The 20,957-nt window shown below is 37.4% G+C and overlaps 1 protein-coding gene across 5 annotated transcripts in view; it reads right to left on the reverse strand.

Annotated features, from left to right (window-relative positions):
- Positions 1 to 20,957, reverse strand: part of UNC13B (unc-13 homolog B) — a 331,346-nt gene that overhangs the window by 228,396 nt on the left and 81,993 nt on the right. For all 5 annotated transcript variants that reach the window (XM_036737948.1, XM_036737946.1, XM_036737947.1 and 2 more), the window contains exon 3: positions 3,853 to 3,952. In XM_036737948.1, the coding sequence (XP_036593843.1) occupies positions 3,853 to 3,952 (100 nt within the window). The remainder of the gene's footprint in view (positions 1 to 3,852; positions 3,953 to 20,957) is intronic.

Consider the following 20,957-nt stretch of genomic DNA (forward strand, 5'->3'; position numbering starts at 1 on the left):
AAGACTACTAATTCATATTGAGGCTGCAATCTACTAACCGTGCCCCCCCTGCCCCCCACCCCAAGGTTTTTCAGATGAACTGTTATCTAGCTGTACCTCCTCCATCTTGTATGCAAGAAAGTGATGTTTTAAAACCAAACATAAGACTACATTTGTATCCTAAGTTTTATCTTATTATATTCGGCCTAACGTCATGACCTATAAAGATCTTTTTTTAGTATTAACTCTGTAATTCGATGTGTGAGCTATCTCTCCCAATTTGTGTTACTCAAAAATTTGAAAAGCCTATCATTTATATCTTCATCCAAGTCATTGATAATAATATGAAATAGCACAGGGCCATACACAGACCTCTGAGGGTCTCCACTGGACACTGAACCATTAATGACTGCTAATTGGGGTCAGCCATTTAACTAGTTCTGAATCTACCTAAATGTCTAGATCTTACCATATTTTCCATTTAAAAGCATGACATTGTCACATATCTTGATAAAATCTAGATAAACTATATTTCCCTAATCTACTGGCTCACTAACACAATCACAAAAGGAAATATTACATTGAGATCTGTTTTTGATGTTCACTGCTGCCTTTTCTAGATCATTGCTAGTCATCTCTTTAGTAATATGTCCTAGAATTTTATAGGCATTCATAACCTTTTTTGTGTGACAGACTCTTTTAGCAGTCTGGTAAAACTTATGTACCATTCTCAGAATAATATTTTTAACTGTATAAAATGAAATATATAGGATAACAAAAGAACGAATTATATTGAAATACACTTATCAAAATAGTGAAATAATAAATTCACAGACCCTAAGTGAAGAACAGAAGAACAACAATCCAAGCTATTTTCAACAAAAGGAGCACTCTTGTCTAGCACCCTATCAACTAGAAGTTTCTCCGAACTGATATTTCTATTGAGCTTGTTTTGCCTTTAATAATGAAAGCACAACATGGCAAAAAAAAATCTCAAGCAGCAAAGTTCTAAAAATCCACAAGATGGGACCGATCCCTGAAGAATGTAGGCCTCTTGAGCTGCACCACTGGATCCCATATGAGCTCTGTCCCTACTCTAGAGCAGGAAAATCAGGACTTTTCTCCTCGGGTAAAAACAAGGAAAAGCCAAAAGTACAAAACAGTTGCCTGAAGTTCCAGGGTAATTTTTTTTTAACAAACAAATTCTTGCATGTTTGCCCATTTGCATTAATCTAGAAGGTAGTGGTATTTCAACACTTAGACCTTACATGACCTCAGTAGAATTCTACAGGCATAACAGCTCTGGTTTTCTACTTAGCAGTGTTCTCTAGATATGACTTCCTAAAGTTAATGACTCTCATTTATAGATTCAAAATTCTCCTAAGCGTCTTCTGAATCAACTAAGAAAGATTAAATAACATGCAGGAGATTTCAGGATTCTAATATTTTGAACAATGGGATAATTGAATAACCAGAATATTTCTTTACCACAGCTCAATGGAATTTGTGACTCATCTAGGACATCTCATTAATAGATACCAGGGAAAAAATTAGCAGGGTGCCAGGCAAGTGGCTTAACTTCTGTGAATCTCAGTTCTCTCATCAGTAAACCAACTGCCATGTCTCACTGAATCTACCATCGTTCCACTTTTCATTCCACTCAAAAAGCTGTCATCCTAGTCTAGGTCATCACCTCCTACCTGGACTATTGCAATGGCCTCTTTACTGGTCTCAACTCATCCATCGTCTCTCTGGCCTAAACCATTCCCACATAACTGCCCAAATGATATTCCTAAAGCAGAAGTCTGCCCATGTCACTTACCCATTTAAGAAGCTTCACTGGTTCCTTATTGCCTCTACTACAAGATAAAATATAAACTCCTGGTCTACCATTTAAAGCCTTCACAATCTGTCCCCAGCCAAGCTCTCTAGACTTACTCTAAATTATTCTCCTTTGTGCCCCTCACACTTCCAAACTGGCCTCCTTGCTCTGCTCTTCTCCATAAATGACATTTGACCTCCTGTCTTTGTGCCTTGGCACAAGTTATCTTATCACCACATGGCCACCCCCATTCTCTGACCCACCATGTCTAAAAAGTGCTCTCTCTTCATTCACTTCTACCTCTTGGAATCCCTCCCTTCTTTCAAATCTTGCTTCAACTGCTACCTCCTACATGAGAACTACTATCACCTACCAAGATGTTGGTTCCTTCCCTCCTTCCTCTCCCTGAAAAAAAAAATTACTCTGTACATATTTTCTATTTACTTACATAGCCTGAGCGTGGTGCTGACATTTCATCCCTTCTCTCCCTCTGGGCTAACTCACTCATCTCTAACCTGTTCTCACTCTGGTTATTCTGGAGGGTTTTCTCAGAGTGGGGAGGCCAGTAACAGTCACAACCATGCTGCTATAACTCAACTCTCAGGGTCATTAGGGTAACTCTAGTATGTGTATGAAGGAATTAGGGGAGGATACACTCCTACTACTTTTCACAGCAGCTCCTGGGCCCCCACTAGTATGCTTCTCATTATACAAAATCAGTCACAATGACACTATTAACTCAAATATATAACATTTACTAAATGAGAAGGCAACAAAAAATAATCATAATATTTACTCAATAAAATGTAAATGCAAGAATAATAGTAGCATTTATGTCTGTGGAAGTCTGTGGCAACCTAGTAGTGAAGCACATAAGTAGAGAAACCCATTTCCTAAGACAATTCACAAAGGCCTTGATGTCCTTGATTTCTTTAGAGATCACCTACTGGACAAAAATATTTCTCTGCTCTACTTCCCTCCTAGTTTTCACAGCTCTTTTGTTGAACAAACTCACTTTTTTTTCACTTTCCATGCACTCTTGGCATGGTATTGAAAAAGATGTATGCTCTTTCAGCAAAAAAATATGTTAATATAGTTTCCAGCAAAAGAGTAAAGCCCACCTTTCCTCCTCTCTTCTCTTAAGTTACTGAGGGTAATGGAGCAACACAAACATCCCTGAGAAGGTTCCCCTCTCTCAAGTTGTAGATAGGTGCAGAAGGCAAGCTCTTCAAATAGCAAAGGATACTGCCTTCCTCCAAATAGATTCCAACACTCTCATCCAATCAAACAGCTCCCTAGATCAGCTGCAAAGCTGGCTTGTCAGCTTTGTTTAGTTTCTGTCAGTTTTCTATCTTCTATAAACAGCTTCTCCTCTTCTCTCTATCCTTCTGTCATATAACCTCAACAGTCATCATTCCATGTTCCCCAAGCAGTTATTTGATTTATAGTTTATCAGCTATTTTCTTCAAAATTCTGAAAGTAATATGTAAATGAGCTGATGGACCACAGTACACTATAGTTACCTTTACTTTAGCTAGTACTTTTCTTTCAAACAGGTCCCCTCAGCACCGTTATCTGAAGAGCAGTTTTCTCTCAAGTCCACAAAACAGTCCATGTCTTTCCTTGAGCCTTTTTATCTAATCGGTTGTGTTTCTTCTTAAGTTATTTTATAAATGTTCCACACATAAATATTCTTTTTCTGCCCTTTTTAGAAACCTAAATGTCTACATAATAAAAGATCTTATATGCATGTATGCAAACTTCAAAGTATTATATAAATGTCAGCTATGATGTTATTACTTGGTAAAGCTGAACAAAGTGATGATACAATGTGCCATCATGATAAAAAATACATTTATATGACAAGTACATTTTATCTTTATTTCTATGTCCCTTAGATTGCCAAAGAAAGTATTGCAAATTTTAAAGGTTATAACAAATGCTAGAATAATGCCCCAAAAAAATCCTACTCAGAACAAGTCCCAAGTCTCCAATTCTGTAATTTAAGGGGTGAGGGAATACACAGGCAGCCACTGCCACTGGATACTTACAACATGAAATCTTGCTCCCAGCAAGGCTGGTCCCCTCTGACTGCGACTGTTGTGCTCTTCACATTTTGTACTTTCAGGGTCACATACGTATTAAATTTCTCTAAAGAAAAGGATGTAAAAGTTGAAGATGGAAGAGTTTAATTATTACAACATAAGTCCCATGAAACCTTTAATTAATACTTCAAAAGATAAGCGAACTCCATTAGTGCACCATCAAGCCCTTCCATGCCCCAAAAGTCATTTTCATGAATTGTCACAGTCAAAAAAAGAGACCACTCGACTGCCAACTTTCTGGTCAAATGTGTCTCTGAACTTAGCTCACAGGACAGAGAACATTTCTGGACCAGCACTTAAAGCCTTTTTATAGTCTATAACTCTATTAGCATAGCCTTCAAAAATTCAGGCTACCATTTTGTTATGATAAGGCACACTAGCAGGATTTTCATAGAAAAGTGAAATTACATTCCAATGAAAATATTAAAAAGAGTCTGGAAACTATTCATTTCTTAAAGGGAAAATATGGCTAAATTAATATCTTGAAAAGAAAATCAAATCAACAAATAGTCATAGCCACTGCTGTGAACAGGGTAGTATGGAATAACAAAGAAGCATATATATAGTTAGGGAAATAAGGCACAATAGAAAGGGAAGTCTAACTATTTAGAGCCCAAAGAGCACTTAACTTCTCTTCTAAGATAATCTATTAATAAGAAGTCCTTGGGATTGCTTATGCATAAGGTCCATGGTAGTTTTTTTTAGATAATTTGTGATAATAGCCACACACAAAAATGGCATAGGAAGTAATTTAGTCATCTCAGTCATGGGTAAACTAAAGAACATGACTATATCCTACATTATACTTCTGAGTATTCCTCTATAATTATAGTGACATGTTTTCCAAGCAAAAAATCAGGACATGTAGTTTAAAAAATAATTTTCCTTTCTGAAAGCCGCATTAAAAATATACTTTTTTATATTAAATATTTTTACTAGAAAATTCAGGCTATATGGTGGTTTTATCCACAGTCTCCACAAAGACATCCCATAATAAGATTTTCTATATCTTCAGTAAACTTTTTCAAAGATAGAAGAGAAATGCTTTAGGCCCCTCGCACTAACTACCAGATCAGTATTCTCACATGTTTTTGGAAAATTAAGATGAAATAATCAAGTCATCCAAAGCATATACTTTGAACATTTTAGAATTATGCACGTATGGTTTATCTGAGGTACTAAAAGCATTTGATAAAAAAAATTTCCACACAACATGCCTTCCTGAATGGTAGCAGACAGCTCAGCTCCTATTCGCCTAATACAGGAGAAACCTGAAATTTGCACCTGATCAAATAATGATCAAGAATTCCAGTTGAAAACTACAGTTTGGGACATTTTCTACCCCAGAACCATCCAAACAAGAACCACAGACAGAGGCCCACAGACAATAGGAGATGGGGCCACCGGAAAAGCCAAAGCCAGTACAGGCAAACGAGGGGGCAGACTGACAGCACGGCTAGAGGTGGACCCAAGAGAGCAAGAGCAGAGGCTCCCGTGAAAAAGTCCTAGCATTATTAGAAATTCACACTGAAGATCTTTAAAGCCCCAGGAAACAACTAGAAACTATGGTAGCAGTCATATCAGGACAACCTTGGGGTTCTAATGTCCCTAATGCTCTATCCTGAGATGCCATTGAGGCCCTGAAGATACTGAATTCTGAACCTCAAAAATCCAGAAGTACCTAACTATGAGAGGTGGAAGTCAGCACAGGAATTTGGATTAGAACCAAACTGGGTCAACCATTCAACACAAGGGAGACCCTGGCTGTGACACAAAAACCCATTTCAAAAACTAAAAGCAGAAAGAGGAGTGAACAAGTAAGACACTGACAAGTATAGGACATTATTATAGATCTATGCATACTCCAAAAGAAGGAAAGCAACTGTATTTTACTACAGCAAGCAGAGGAAAAAAAATGAATTTTCCATTTCCTTCAAGGCCTATAAAAATACCCCAAAGAAATGAAGCAAAAGATTTTTTTTAATGAAATAAAAGCTCTGAAGAAAAGAACTGGAAGGAAAAAAATTGTTCAAAAGAAAAAGTAACAGACTCCCTAACTGTTTGGATTTCCCTTCTGGTTGAGCCCATGTTAGCTCCTAGTGATTACTACTTTAAGGGCTCATAAACCATCTATTTAAAAAATCATTCTACAATTTTTCTAGAGATTGATGTAAAGTTGTTTGGGATTCTTTTGGGGGGAGGAAAGGGTCTAGACTTATGATTTTATAGGCAACAAGCTAGGTGACAAGCATTTATTAAGCACTTACTATGTGTTAGGAAATGCGCTGAGTGATGGACAAACACAATCAAAAGCTCTGAAGATGGTCATCTGTAACTTACAGTTTTAGAGAATTGTCTGGGCACTAAGAAATTAAGTGACTCATCCACGCTAACACAGGTAGTGTGAGCCAGAGGAAAGCTTGTACCCAGGTCTTCTTGACTCCAACGTCAGTCCTACCCACTAGGCCACTCTGCTTCTGATGTAGTTCCAAGGCAAGGAGGAGCACCAACACTTGCAGCTGCAGGAAAGGAGGGGAGCTGGTCATAGTTCCAGGGCCAAGAGAACTACAGGGGAGCAAGGTACCTTCCTGAGTAAAGACCAAAACACAGACAAGGAGAGTAATGATCACATCTCTCCCCAGATCACACCATCTTAGAAGCAATGAAAATTTGCAGACCCTCAACCCCCAGAACCAGCTCTGAAGACAGCAACACAAAAATCTAGAAGGTTGGAACAGTGACAAACTACCCCCACATAAACATAAACTTTAACATAAAGTTCAAAGTCAAATAATAGGTTGGAAAACTGAGCAAACAACAACAACAAAGACCATAAAAAGCTACTATGATGGCAAGGAAGACTGAGACATAAACTCAGAAGAAGACAACAAGGTGAGAACAACTACAATCAAAGCTTCAAAGAAAAATGCTGATTGGACACAAGTCCAACAAGAATTCCAAGAAGAGTTAAAGAAAAAGATAAAGAGAGAGAGTGGTAGAGAAAAAAAATTGTGAAAAGAAATGAGTGATGCAAGAAAATTATGAAAAGGGAATGAACAGCCTGGCAGAAGAGATACAAGAAAATACTGAAGAAAATAACATCTTAAAAAACAGAATTGGCCTAATGGTAAAAGAGTCACAAAAACTCATTGAAGATGACTCCTTAAAAAGCAGAATAGTCCAAATGGAAAAAGAGGTTATGAGAATTCACTGAAGAAAAGAACTCCTTAAAAAGCAAAATTGGTTAAATGGAAAAAGAGGTACAAAAGCTCACTGAAGAAAATAATTATCCCTAAAAAATTAGAATTGGGCAAGTGGAATTTGATCACTCCATGAGATATCAAGAAACAATAAAACAAAGTCAAAAACATGAAAGAAGAAACTGTGAAATATCTCATTGGAAAAACAATTGACCTGGAAAATAGATCCATGAGAGATAATTTAAAAATTACTAGACTGCCTGAAAGCCATAAACAAAAAAAAAGACTAAATACTATATTTCAACAAATTATAAAGGAAAACTGCCCCAACATCTTAGATCCAGAAGGTAAAATAGAAATCAAAAGAATCCACTGATCACCTCCTGAAAGAGATCCCAAAATGAAAACTCGCAGGAATATTATAGCCAAATTCCAGATCTTCCAGGTCAAGGAGAAAATATTGCAAGCAGCCAGAAAGAAACAAGTCAAATACTGTGGAGCCATGGTCAGAATCACACAAAATTCAGCAGCTTCCATATTAAAGGAATGGAATACTTGGAATATTACTATACCAGAAGGCAAAGAAGCTAGGATTACAACCAAGAATCACCTACCCAGCAAAACTAAGTATAATTCTTCAAGGTGAAATGGACATTTAAAGAAACAAAGCACATTCAATCTTTCCTGATGAAAAGGCCAGAGCTGAATACAAAATTTGACAAACAGAAGACTGAAAAGAAGCCTCAAAAGGTAAACATGAAAGAGCAGTCATAAGAAACTCAATAAAGTTAAACAGTTTACATTTCAATACAGGAAGATGACACATGTACCCCCTAAGGTCTTTATCATTATTAGGGCAGTTAGAAGGAGTCTACATAGAGAGAGGGCATAAGCATGAGTTAATTATATTGCAATGATCTCATTAAAAAAGGAAGGGTGAGAAAGAGGAACTCACTGAGAGAAAAGGAAAAACTATCTCACTTTATAAAAGAAGCACACAAAGAAGAGCTTTTATGGTGGAGGAAAAAATGGACAGATGGCAGGCAATGTGTGAACCTCACTTTCATTAGAATTGCTTCAAAGAGGGAAGAATACACACACACATACACTCAGTTGGGTATAGAAATCTGCCTTACACAATAGGGAAAAAGAGAAGAGAATAAGAGAATAAGAAGGGGACAGGGATGATAAAAAGGAGGCCAGATTAAGGGAGGCAGTGGTTCCAAGCAAAACAGACTTTTGAGGAGGGACAAGATAAAAAGAGACAGAAGGATAAACAGTAGAAAATATGATGGAGGGAAATACATAGAACTCACAACTGTGAATGTGAATGGGATGAGCTCATTCAAAAAACAGAAGCAGAGAACAAAATGAATTAGAAACAAGAATTCAACCTCATGTTATTTACAAGAGACACACTTGAAACAGAAAGACACACATAGAGTTAAAATAAGGGGCTGAAGCAGAATCTATTACGCTTCAACTGAAGTAAAAAAAAAAGGCAGGGGTAGCAATCACAATCTCAGACAAAACAAAAGCAAAAATAAAAGTAATTAAAAGAGATAATCAGGGAAACTACATTTTGCTCAAAGATACAATAGACATTGAACTAATATCAAAAATTTTACAGCAAATTTCTCTGATTCATTTCTCAGATATATAGGGAACTGAGTCAAATTTATAAAAACAAGAGCCATTTCCCAATTGATAAGTGGTTAAAGAATATGATCGGCAGTTTTAGGAAGAAGAAACTGAAGCTATCTATATGTTGCAACAATCTGGCTAGCAGCTGTTGTGGGGGTGAAAGACCAACACAAGCCCAACAACAAGAATGCTGCCAAAGCCCAAGTTCTTTGGATCTACTTTAGTAAGGAAATCAATGTTAAGGGGTTGACAAGCTTACTTTAATTCAGCATACAAATACTATTCACTTAGTTCATGGGAAAAAGCCATCACCCTGAACTTCGGAACAAATACAAATTACAAACATCAACAGACAGACCAAATACAATTCATAGTTACCAACATCTAGGTTCAGCCTGGGAGCTCCTAACAAGGGCTGGCACAGAGTCACGCATGCCACCACAGCTGTGGGTAAGAGCTCCAAAAAAGAGAAAGTGAATCCCTGGTTTTATATCTTTTTCAGGGTCAAGGGTGAGGCGCATGTATGACTCACCCACGTGACCTAAAATCGTCACAAAGAGGCAACTTAAACCCATGTGGTCTAAAAGCCTCTGATGTCCAAACATGTTACTCAAACTCATGTGTAAACTAGGCCCTCCCTTAGTTAGCCCCACCTGGGGCCCCACCTTGGTTACCAATTCACACCCACATAGGTTTAGCACCTAACTGGGGTTGGGGCCTGGGGCTTAGCACCTAGTAAGACTCAAAGACACTTCATTAATCATTTTAAAACAGTAAGAAAGTCCCAACTCAGTTGATATTACACTATAGTTATATGAAAAAAAATGTTTTAAATCACTATTAACTAGAAAAATGCAAATTAAAACAACCCTGATGTACCACCTTACACCCATCAGAAATGACAGATGCTAGAAGAGATGAGGAAAAATAAGTACTGTTGATGGAGTTGTGAACTGGTCCAACCATTCTAGAGAATAATTTCGAACTATGTTCAAAGGAGTATAAAACTGTGCATACCCTTTGACCCAGCAATACCACTACTAGGTCTGTACCCCAATGACAGCAAAGGAAAAGGAAAAGGACCTACATGTACAAAAATATTTATAACAGCTCTTTTTGTGGTAGCAAAGAATTGGTAATTGAGGGGATAGTCATTAACTGGGTAATGGCTGACCCAGCAGTGACATTTGATTTCGATGGAATACTATTGTGCTGTATGAAATGATAAGGGGGTTCAGAAAAAAAAACAGCATGGCAAGACCTACATGAACTGATGCAAAGTGAAACGAAAAGAACCAGGACATTATTGTGCACAGTAACAGCAATGCTGTAATGATGACCAACAGTGAATGATTTAGCTATTCTCAGCAATATAATGATCCAAAACAAATCCAAAGGACTCATAATAAAAAAAATGCTATCTACCTGTAGAAAGAGAATTATGAAATCTGAGTGCAAACTGAAGTACAGGGTGTTCCTAAAGTCTGGACACATAGACAAAAAATGCATATTTTCAAGAAATGAATGAAATTTTCAACCACATTTTATTTAATTGGAATATTAACAATTAACACCTTCAATATGATTTCCATCATTTATGATGCAAAGGTTGATGCACTTTGCAAGATTCACATGAACTCAATGCAATAACTCCACATTGCTGTCAGTTTTCCTATGTGTCCAGACTTTAGGGACACTGTATAATTTTCTCTACTTTTTTTTTCAATATGGCTAATGTGGAAATACGTTTTGCATGATTTCATATGTATAACTGATATCATTTTGCTTGCCTTCTCAGTGGGGGAGGGGATGAGGAGGGAGAGAATTTGGAACTCAAAATATAAAATGGAAAGAATGTTATAAATAATTTTTAAAATTTTTAGCAGTTAAATATGCTTTTTTTTAACTGCATATGTGCTGGCAGATGAGGCAAGCAGAAATAATAATTATTTTAGTAATTAATTTTTCAGTTAATTTTAATATATGTAATTAGCCAAGCATGTGAATTTTTTTTAGCTACTTTACCAAAAGATCCACAAGTTGTAAACTGATCTAACCATTGTGGAGAGCAATTTGGAACAATGTCCAAAGGGCTATAAAACTGTGCATACCCTTTGACCCAGCAATATCACTTCTAAGTCTGTATCCCAAAGAGATCATAAAAATGGGAAAAGGACCCACATGTACAAAAATTTTTATAGCAGCTCTTTTGGTGGTGGCAAAGAATTGGAACAAGATTGAATAGATTGTAATGGAACACTCTTGTGCTGTAAGAAATGAACAGGATAATTCCAGAAAAACCTGGAAAGACTTACATGAACTGATGCAAAATGAAGTGAGCAGAAACAGGAGAATGTTGTACACAGTAACAGCCACATTGTGTGATGATTGACTTTGATAGACTTAGCTCTTCTCAGCAATGCCAGAATCTAAGACAACTCCAAAAGACTCATGATGGAAAATGCTATCCACATCCAGAGAACAAACTTTGGAGTCTGAATGCAAATGGAATTATACTATTTGCTCTCCTTCTCTTTTGTTGTTTTGTTTCTTCTCATGGTTCCTGTCATTAGTTCTAATTCTTCTTTATATCATGACAAATATGAAAATATGTTTAATATGGATGTATTAGTAGAACCTGTATCAGACTGCCCAATGTCTTGGGGAGGGGGGAGGACAGGGAAGGGGAGAAAATTTAAAACTCAAAATCTTATATAAGTGAATGTTGATAATTAAAAATAAATAAACTCTGTGTGTGTGTGTGTGTGTGTGTGTGTGTGTGTGTGTGTGTAAAGAAAGATCCATAAGAGAACAATCAATGATGGGTCCTAAGTCAGTGAACATTTTTATATTAATCATAGTAATCACTTTAAGGATAGAGACTGAATCTGTGAGTTCATTGGTATAGGGACCTCCAAGGCAAGGAAGTTCCCACTACCAGTTCAGGCCTGCATCTTCTCTATAATTTATAGACTCAGAGTTTGCCTGGAATATTGAAAGGTTTTGACTTGCCCAGGGCTACACAGCACAGTGTTTTCTGAGGCAGTACTTGAAACCTAGGTCTTCCTGGTTCCAAGGCCAACTCTATTTACTCTGCCACACTGCCTCTTGTAATTTTTGCTGCTTTTTATATGATTTCTTTGGTGGAGTTATTTTATTCCATACTTTATTTGAAACCGTGTTGTTACTATTACATTTTATTTGCAAAACTAGTTTTATACAATCACATTCCTAGCCAGACAGGACTAGGAGCTCTTCTCCAAGCTCTAGCTACTACCTCTTGCCTCTGTGCATTGGTATAGTCTGTCCCCGAAACCTGGAATGCCTTCCTTCATTTCAAGTCCATCCAAAGTCTTCTTTTCCTTCAAGGTTTAGCTGAGATACCACCTCTTCCCTGATTCTCCTGGCTGCAAGTTCTCTCCCACCTACATTTGTCTTGAGTTCTTTATATCTTGACCCTGAACTCATTATACCCCACCCTGCATGGTAATTTGTGTATATGTCACTCCTTTTAAGTTCCTTAAGGTCAAGGATTATATCTTCACTTTTGTAGGGTCAGGGTCTAATCAATAACCATGTATTAGGATCCTGCTATGTGTTAAGTACACTGCTAGGTGCTTAAGATACTAATACAAAAGTGAGACAGTCCTTGTCCTCAAGGAGCTTATATTTCACCAGGGGAAGGCAGTATGTTCACAGATGAGTAAAATATAGATTACATACAAAATTACTACATAGTGATTGGGAGTGGGACTAACATATAGGAGAAGCAGGAAAGGCTTCTTGGAGGACAAGAATTTCAATGCAAAGACACAGGAAAAAGAAATGGGATTTCATATATGGGAAACTTCAATTGTGTCTGGAATACACAGTGCATGAGGAAAAGTGACATGTAGGCTGGAACCAAATGCAAAATACACAGAGGATTTTGTATTTGATTCTAAAGGCAGTTTAGAGCCACTGAAGCTCCCTGGTATTGTCAGCAGCTGCCCAGAGGATGGAGTGGCAAAAAGAAGAGTTGGATACGAGGGGACCAATGAGGAGGCTGCTGCAGCAGTTCTGGCAAGTGGTAAGGGGTACCTCATTAGATAGGGCAAGGACTGTCACTTGCCTGTTTCTTATATCTCCAGAGGTCAGCATAGTGCCTGGCATACAGCAGTCACTTAGTAAATGTTTATTGAATGAATGAATGAATGTGTGCCTACTAATCATTCTGGGATCGTGATGTCACCAATAGGGTAGTATTCCTTAAATGACTGTTTAGTTAAGCCAAGAATGAGCTTCAGAGTGAATGAGAGCAATTAGAAGAGCTTTGATCAATAACAGTAGATTAAAATGTAAACCTAGGAATCCTAGTAGGATTCTAATCAATAAATAAGACAAAGGAACAAAGACACAAGAGAGAAAGCTTGGTTGAAACAGGAGAATGGAATAAACATTAACTAGGCAGAGAGAGAAAGGTCCCCTCTCTGTATTCAGGAGATTCAGTTCTAAAGGTACCCTCAAGGACCAATAGTAAAAATGGAGAGTGGGGGGAGAGGAATCATAGACAAGAGGAAATGGACCAAATATGTGTGCAAATACACACACGTCTCTGTCTAGCCTCATAGAGTTCATGACTTCATTAACCTCTACAACTGTATTAAGGTAGCTTTTATTGTCCTCAAAAAGATTGGCCTCAGTCTATTATATACACATAATACTAGGGGACAGAGCTTCAGGAAGGAGACCCAATTGTTATGGGGTAGAAGTAAAGAAAAGAAGGATATGTTGAATTATGCCATTTAATGTTAAGTGTAACTCAGAGGTGACAACAAGCTTTTTTTAAAAAGAGTATCAACATTATGATATAAGAAGTACATGTTTCAGCACAAAGGAATACTTGTTAAAAAAAAAAGTGAATGTTCCAAGAATCATGGATTTTTTTTTTTTTAGCTGAAGGGCTCAGATCATCTGATCAAATTTCATTTTACAGAGCTCTACACACAGTAGTCTCTTAAAGACAGTTACTTAGTACATTAATGTTAGAGACAAAGAAAGAGGTCCAGAAAGTTTTAGTTATTTCAAATGCTTTTCTTTTAAAAGGCAAGAACCAGAAACCAGTTGTAACAGAGCCAATATTTGGTTGTGTGTGTGTGTGTGTGTGTGTGTGTGTGTGTGCATGCGCGTGCATATGTATTTTGTGTGTGTGTTTAATCCCTCTCAATTTTACTTCTGTATGAATAGACACAGGTTAGGTAAGTGATTTGGCCTAAGGTCATATGAGAAGTAAAAAATAAAACCAGAGTCACTTATTCCCATCTCACGAAATGGAGATGAAAGAATAATTTAATTTTATGACTAAATTGGGGTCTAGACAAATTGAATAACAAATTACTATTTTGTAAATTAAGTTATATCAGATTCAAATTGAGCTTGTCTGGAGCTTGTATTATCTAGTTTAGTGCACTCAGTTCTGTAATTCTGTTGTGTCTCTACCAGTTGATTAACAAGTTATAAATCTCTTTATAGACATAAAACACTAAAAGAATTGTAAATCTTTGTTTAAAGTCAATTTTCTTTGTTAGGTCTTAAAACAACCCTCCAGAGTAACCTATTCTACAATTTCTAAGAAATTTATCACATTTGTTCCTTTTAATTTTTTAAAAAATTCAAGGTTTAAGGTTAGGGTTAGAGTTAAGGTTAAAGTTTAGGGTTAGATTTAGGGTTACATACAGGCCCTTGTCAAACAAATAGCTACCAAGTATATTGATGATTTCAAAAACAGGAAGGGAAGAAACAAGCTGAGAACATAGAAGTTGGTGAAAATGAAAAAAGAATCTCAAGATAGGGTAGGAGAAGCACTCAAAAATACAAAAACACAAAAAACAACTCAAATGGAAAAGTAAAATGCATGTAAAACCACTCGACTATACAAGATAAGCTAAGCACAGACTGTTATAAATACTAACTTAAAAGTCAGTTTATAACACTATTAGGAATGGTTGTTAGAATCATCTGCAATGAAATAATAAACTAAATGAAATAAAATCTTCACCTAGTCAGAAAATGGAAAAGAACCAAGAAGAAAATGTCCTCCTTCTCCATTTCTACCTGTTAATTCTTTGAAACTCAACTTACATGTCACCTTTTCCAGAATGCTTTCCCTGATTCCTTCTCAGCAATGACTTTCCCCTTCTTTAATCACCATAGCATTTTGCTTGTCTTTGTCTGTGTGTGTGTCTGTGTCTCTCTGTCTCTGTCTCTCTTGCTTTCTGCTTTGTATTTTAATTATTTGTGAATGTTAGATCCCTTAAGAGACTGTAAGTTCCATGAGGGCAGGAACTGTAATATCTAAGCTTCATTTCTCCCCTAGCACAGTATACAATAGTCAACACATATTTACCTACCATGTGCTGCAGATACAAAGAAAAGCAAACCATAGTCCCTGCTCTCAAGGAGCTCTTACTCTAATGGGGGAGGAGAAAACATGTAAACAACAAGGTACAAACAAGATATAGATAGGATAACCTGGAAATAACCTGTGAAGGAAGGTTCTAGCATTAAGGGAGACCAAAAAAAAAGTTTCTTACAGAAGAGGGGACTTTAGTTGAGAACTGAAGGAAGTCAGGGAAGCCAGGAGAGAAGAGATGAGGGGGGAGCAAATCCAGACATGGGGAAGAGCCATGCTCAGAATCTGGAGATGGGTGTCTTGTGCAAGGAACAGCAAAGAGGCCTGTGTCACTACAGCACACAAGGGCCTTAATAAATGAGGTAGGAAAGTACAGTAGAAAGAAACCTGGACCTGAAGTCACAGAATCACAAGAAACCTTACAGATCGCTCAGTCCAACCCCTTCATTTTGTAATTAGGAAGGAAACTGAGGCCTAGGGAGGTTCAGATACTTGCCCAAAATTAGTACACAAGTAGTAAGTAGCAGAGCCAGTATTCAAATTCAAGTCTTCTACCTCTAAATCTAGCATTCTTTTCCCTGCACATTTTGTCTCTTACAGTGAATTTGTATCCTGGGACTGTACTTAGGCTACGAACAGACTTAATGGCACCTTTGGGTTTGGATTTTTGTTGTTGTCGTTTGACTATCTGCTACCTGCATTCTTGAGCCATAATGTGTTTGACTATGTAGATAATGGCCATTTGTGTAGAGGTATGGGCTATCTCTAGGCACATATATATATAATGAAGGAGTCTCACAGATTCCAGCCCAGAGATGCTGATTAACAAGGGTCAAGCAGGCCAACCCTCATTTCAACCATCCCACGTCTTAACCAAACACTGCCTTAGGATCCCTGAGAAAAGGTAAGGAAAATAGAGAGATATCAACCAAAAAAAAAAGTTTTTCTATATAAGGTGCAATCAAATCTGACCCCCTTCCCTTTGTCATGCTGACATCTCATGAGTTGAATCTATGGGTCCTAATATATGCACGGACACTAATAAGTGGCACGAGATTAAGTCTACTGGACCGACGACACCTTTCCCAACTAGAAGTACCCAATAGAACAGAAGTGCCTTCTAGAACATCTCCATGAAATAGTCACCCAGCTCTGGTTGAAGATGTATAATGAATGAGAAGTCAATACTCTCTGAGGCAGCAGCCCATACTACTTTTGGATACCTGTTAGGAAGTGTTCCCCTCATGGAAAACCAAAATTTGATCTTCCTCTAACTTTTACACATTGATCCTAGTTCTTTCTTTGATCCAAAAGGAAGTGGTACAGATATCTTCAGCAGATGAGAGTGGTGTGATGAAGCACCCAGCCCTTGCCCTCTATCTAGTTTACTGTATAAATCATAAACATCAGACGTGAAGATATGTATATATATATATATATACACATATATATACACACCAGAGAATACTTAATAGGGTAAGAATATGTCATCTCTCCTGTGTACGTTGGAGACCCCACTACAATGCTGGCCATGGGACTTGCTGTTTACATTAGTATCTGGGTCCAGTTCTACCCTGATGAACACCTGTTACCCTACTGTTGATAAAAATGAGGCTTCTGGCTTTTTTCCCCCAGAACTTGTAAACTATGAAGCAAAGAAAGTTATACACCAAACAGCCAAAGTTGTTTTTTTTTTTTGGTTTACTTATCTAAATCTAATCCAAGTAAAAGAGATGTCATTTATGCATAACTAAATGGTGAGAGTCTTGCATTTCTACTGAATACAAGACAGGAAAATCAGGTAGAGTAACACAGCTTATATCAACCACCCCAAAAGAATAGTGGAAGAGAAGCTGTACTTGAAATGAGCAATCAACAAAGTAGGTGCTATTCATTTTCTTTCAGTCGCTGATCCACATGTTTCTAAATGGGGAGCAATTCACACCAGTCAATTACATTAGTATATAGACTACAGATTAGGAAAGGGAAGTTTGCTTCAAAAGTGGTTATCATTCTAAGCATACTATACCCAACTTGACAGCATGTCATAGCCAACTGAGCACTGGACATGTGAGTCAGGAAAACCAGGTTCAAATCCTTGTTCAAATGTAAGTTTCTTGCAAGCCGGAATCATTTTATTAATTGTATTCACATCCCCAGCAACTAATCAAAAGGCTGGCATATGTTGGATACTTAACAGATGCCTGCTGATTGGCTGGTCCTGTCTCTGACACTCACTAGATCGGTCACCTTGGTCAAGTCACTTAACAATTCTAAGCCTCAGTTTCACTCATCTGGAAAAAAAATAAATGCAGATAATCATATCCATGGTATTTTCCTAATAGGATTACAACAAGGCTCAAAATATTATGCAATAGTACATAAATATTTTATTCTTTAAAGATGTGGAAAAATACGAGAGGGACCAAAGAAAAATTATTAAGAGCTCAAAGCAGGCTCTGTGCAGAGAAATGAAAAAATTTGGGAGTGGGCAGAACAGTATTTTCAGTGTCAGATTTAAAGACAGTTATTACCAAGAGAATAATACTATCATTCCTGCTTTATAGGCAGAACCACAAAGAGTTTTCTGCAGAAACAATATGACCAGATTGTTTTTTATAGCTTGAAAGTTGTTCCCAGAGGAATGGCATTCCAGGGGGAGGTTAGCAAAGTTCCGATTTCACTCCTTCCTGGGTCAGCAAGTCAGATACCTGAGGAAGCAGGCTGGACCAACATTACATGGCACATCGGAAAGAAATTGAAGCTACCCAGCCCAATAAATATAAGGGCCAATGGAGTTTTAACATCAGCTGTCACTGATACTTAATTGCTCCTCATGATTTGGATGCATATTAACATAAACCTAGTTATCTAAATCTGCAGCAGCACAGAACTAGACCTACCTTAAAGGAAGAATTGAGTTCACAGATTAAAAAATGGTCCTTGCTATACTAAAGGGCAAGGATACTCCTACAATCGGGATGTTGTTGAGACCACACTATTCCTACCTATGGTGGCACACTCAAATTTTTTTGAGGTCCTACACATAGAAAACACTGAGTGGAATGAGAGGTAGATTGTGGGAAAAACTCCTAGGAGGCCTAGTAACTTGTCCCTGCTTTAATCAAGGACAAATTCTACCTGTGGGATTTCTCACCCTCCCTCTGGAAGCAAGTATACACTTGGGAGTCCTGGTTTTCCTTCTCATCCCCACCCCTACCTCCAAAACACACAGTCTAAAGTACAAAAGTGAAAAGTATCTATATGTACAAAAATATTTATAGTACCTCTTTTTGTGATGGCAAAGAATTGGAAATTATGGGGATACCCATCAATTGGGCAATGGCTTGTTAGTTGTGGTATGAGATTGTGAGGGAATATTATTTGGCTATAAGAAATGATAAGCAGGATGCTCTCAGAAAAACCTGGAAAGACTTACAAGAACTGATGCAAAGTGAAATGAGCAGAATCATAACACTGCACACAGTAGCAACAATATCATACGATGGTCAACTGTGAATGACTTATTCCTGGCAGTACAATGATCCAAGACAATTCTGAAGGACTTACTATGAAGAATGCTATCCACCTCCAGAGAAAGAACTGATAGGGTCTGAATGCAGACTGAAGAAATAAATATTTTTCTTGGGGGGTTTTTGATCTGTGTTTTCTTTCGCAACATGAATAATATGGAAATATATTTTGCATCACTGCACATGTATGACCTTTATCAAATTACTTGCCTTCTCAATGAGGGAGCAGGAGAGGGAGGAAAGAAGAGAATTTGGAACTAAATTTTTTTCAATGAATGTTAAAATTTGTTTTTACATGTAATTGGGAAAGAATACATATTTTTAAAAAGTATAGAAGTGGGCTGAGAATAACAGCTTCTGTTCCAGGATGAAAGATTATTCAATGTCTCTTTGCTTTCTAATGCTCCTATCTCTGACCTGCCAGATACTGAATCCAAACTCTGTCTACATAGACTTTTGAGATTGTCCAACATTTTCTGATCCATATGGATTCAATCTGACTTGTGATTTCTATATGGTCTTTCCAGACCTGTCTATTTCTCTATCTGACCTGAGAAACCTGGTAGATGGGTCCTGCTGAGTCAGAAACCTGCTAGTCAACCCTGAACTGCTACCATCTATACTATAAAAGACACACAACATAAAACTTAGTATTCCTGCCCTCAGAGAGTTTACAAACCAAGTCATACACCTGAAAAGTTAACTTAAAATAAAAAACAGTAATAGGAAATTAGATGAAAGAACATTATGAACAAAAATGGTAAAAGGAAAGGGGGTGGAAATTAAGAGGGTTTTGAATGATGGCTTGAAAATTACCTATAGATAAAGATAAGTCAGGGGAGGGCATTCTTAGCCAGGAGAATGCATAAGTTATAAGAAGAGACCAAGAAGCAGAAAAGTTCAGGACAATTTAGAGGACAATAAATAGCCCTGCAGGTTGGCTGGAGCAAATAGCTCATATGGGGTTAAGATAAGAGATAAGATTGGATTATGATTTCCTTGGTATATGGACAATTTCTAGTGGTATATATTGCAACTCCTCTGGGAGTTACAAAATTTATCACCTACATACAAATGGAAATGAAGAGACTGTGAAATACACTGAAAAGAGCAATGGATGTGGAGTCAGAGGTTCAAATCCCACCATATGACTTTGAGCAAATCACTTCACTGGGCCTCAGTTTCCTTACTTATAAAATAATAAGGTTGGACTCAATGATCTCTAAAGTCCATTTCAGTTCTAAATCTATGATCCTGTGATCCATCCTATTCGAAGGCTCCCAAATCTTTATTTCCAGCTCCATTCTTTCTCTTTCTACAGAGTCCAACTTCCACAACTCTAACAGTAAGCTTTATACATAGTAGTTTTCCTAACCATATAAGCTATTCTCTCTACAACTTGGAGTGTCTTCACACCCATCATTTGATGTGTAATTTTTGGTGCTTAACAGTTAATTTATTGTATAACTTAAAATACCCAGAGTCCTAGTGGTGGGAAGAGGCACATAACAAAATTGTCAGAAGCAGATTCAGATTTAGGTACTATATCAATCATATAATGGAATTTACAAAAACTTTCTGAGAGATCCAGTAAGGAGCAGCTACAGGTACACTTGCTGAGTCATTTTTGTCTTCACAACAGGCAAACCCAATCTAATTACTTGATTAAATTATTCTGGCACTTCAAGATAATCAGGACTCATTTTAAATACTGTAGTAACACCCCTCTGTTCATAGGGTTTTAATCCATACTGTGTTGATATCTTAAAAGAATACACTCACAGGTTTGGAGGCCCTGACTTTTCAAGGTTCAAATGAGACAAGGTCTTGATGAAATTAGGACTGCCATCCTGTGAAATAACATCTTGACTTTTTGGAGCAGATGGCAAAGAAGAGACCTCATTCAGCTCCTTAATATGATTGTTCCAAAAACACAGCTATCCCTTCTGTACTATGACTGCTGGAGGTCCATTTCAAACAGGAAGAAGTAATGAGCAGGTCAGAAGGGAGCATGGTGACTTTGAAATAAAAAGAGATGAAAGGCTGATTCTGCCCAAATAAAGTGAAGTGACATCACGCATAAGGGCTTTGAATAAAGATGGAATTCACCATTGAGTTGTGCATGACCACTAGACATCCTGTTTCTACATCCTAACTTGTAACTCCTGTAAATACAGAAGAACACTGACATGCCACCAGGGCTTTATGTTCACATTATCAATGGTCAGCCAGCTGGATCAGTCTGACTAAGAAGAGGTTCAAAGAAATTATATGCCTTCACAA

The sequence above is a fragment of the Trichosurus vulpecula genome, chromosome 9 (assembly GCF_011100635.1).
Source record: "Trichosurus vulpecula isolate mTriVul1 chromosome 9, mTriVul1.pri, whole genome shotgun sequence".
NCBI classification, from domain to species: Eukaryota; Metazoa; Chordata; class Mammalia; order Diprotodontia; family Phalangeridae; genus Trichosurus; species Trichosurus vulpecula.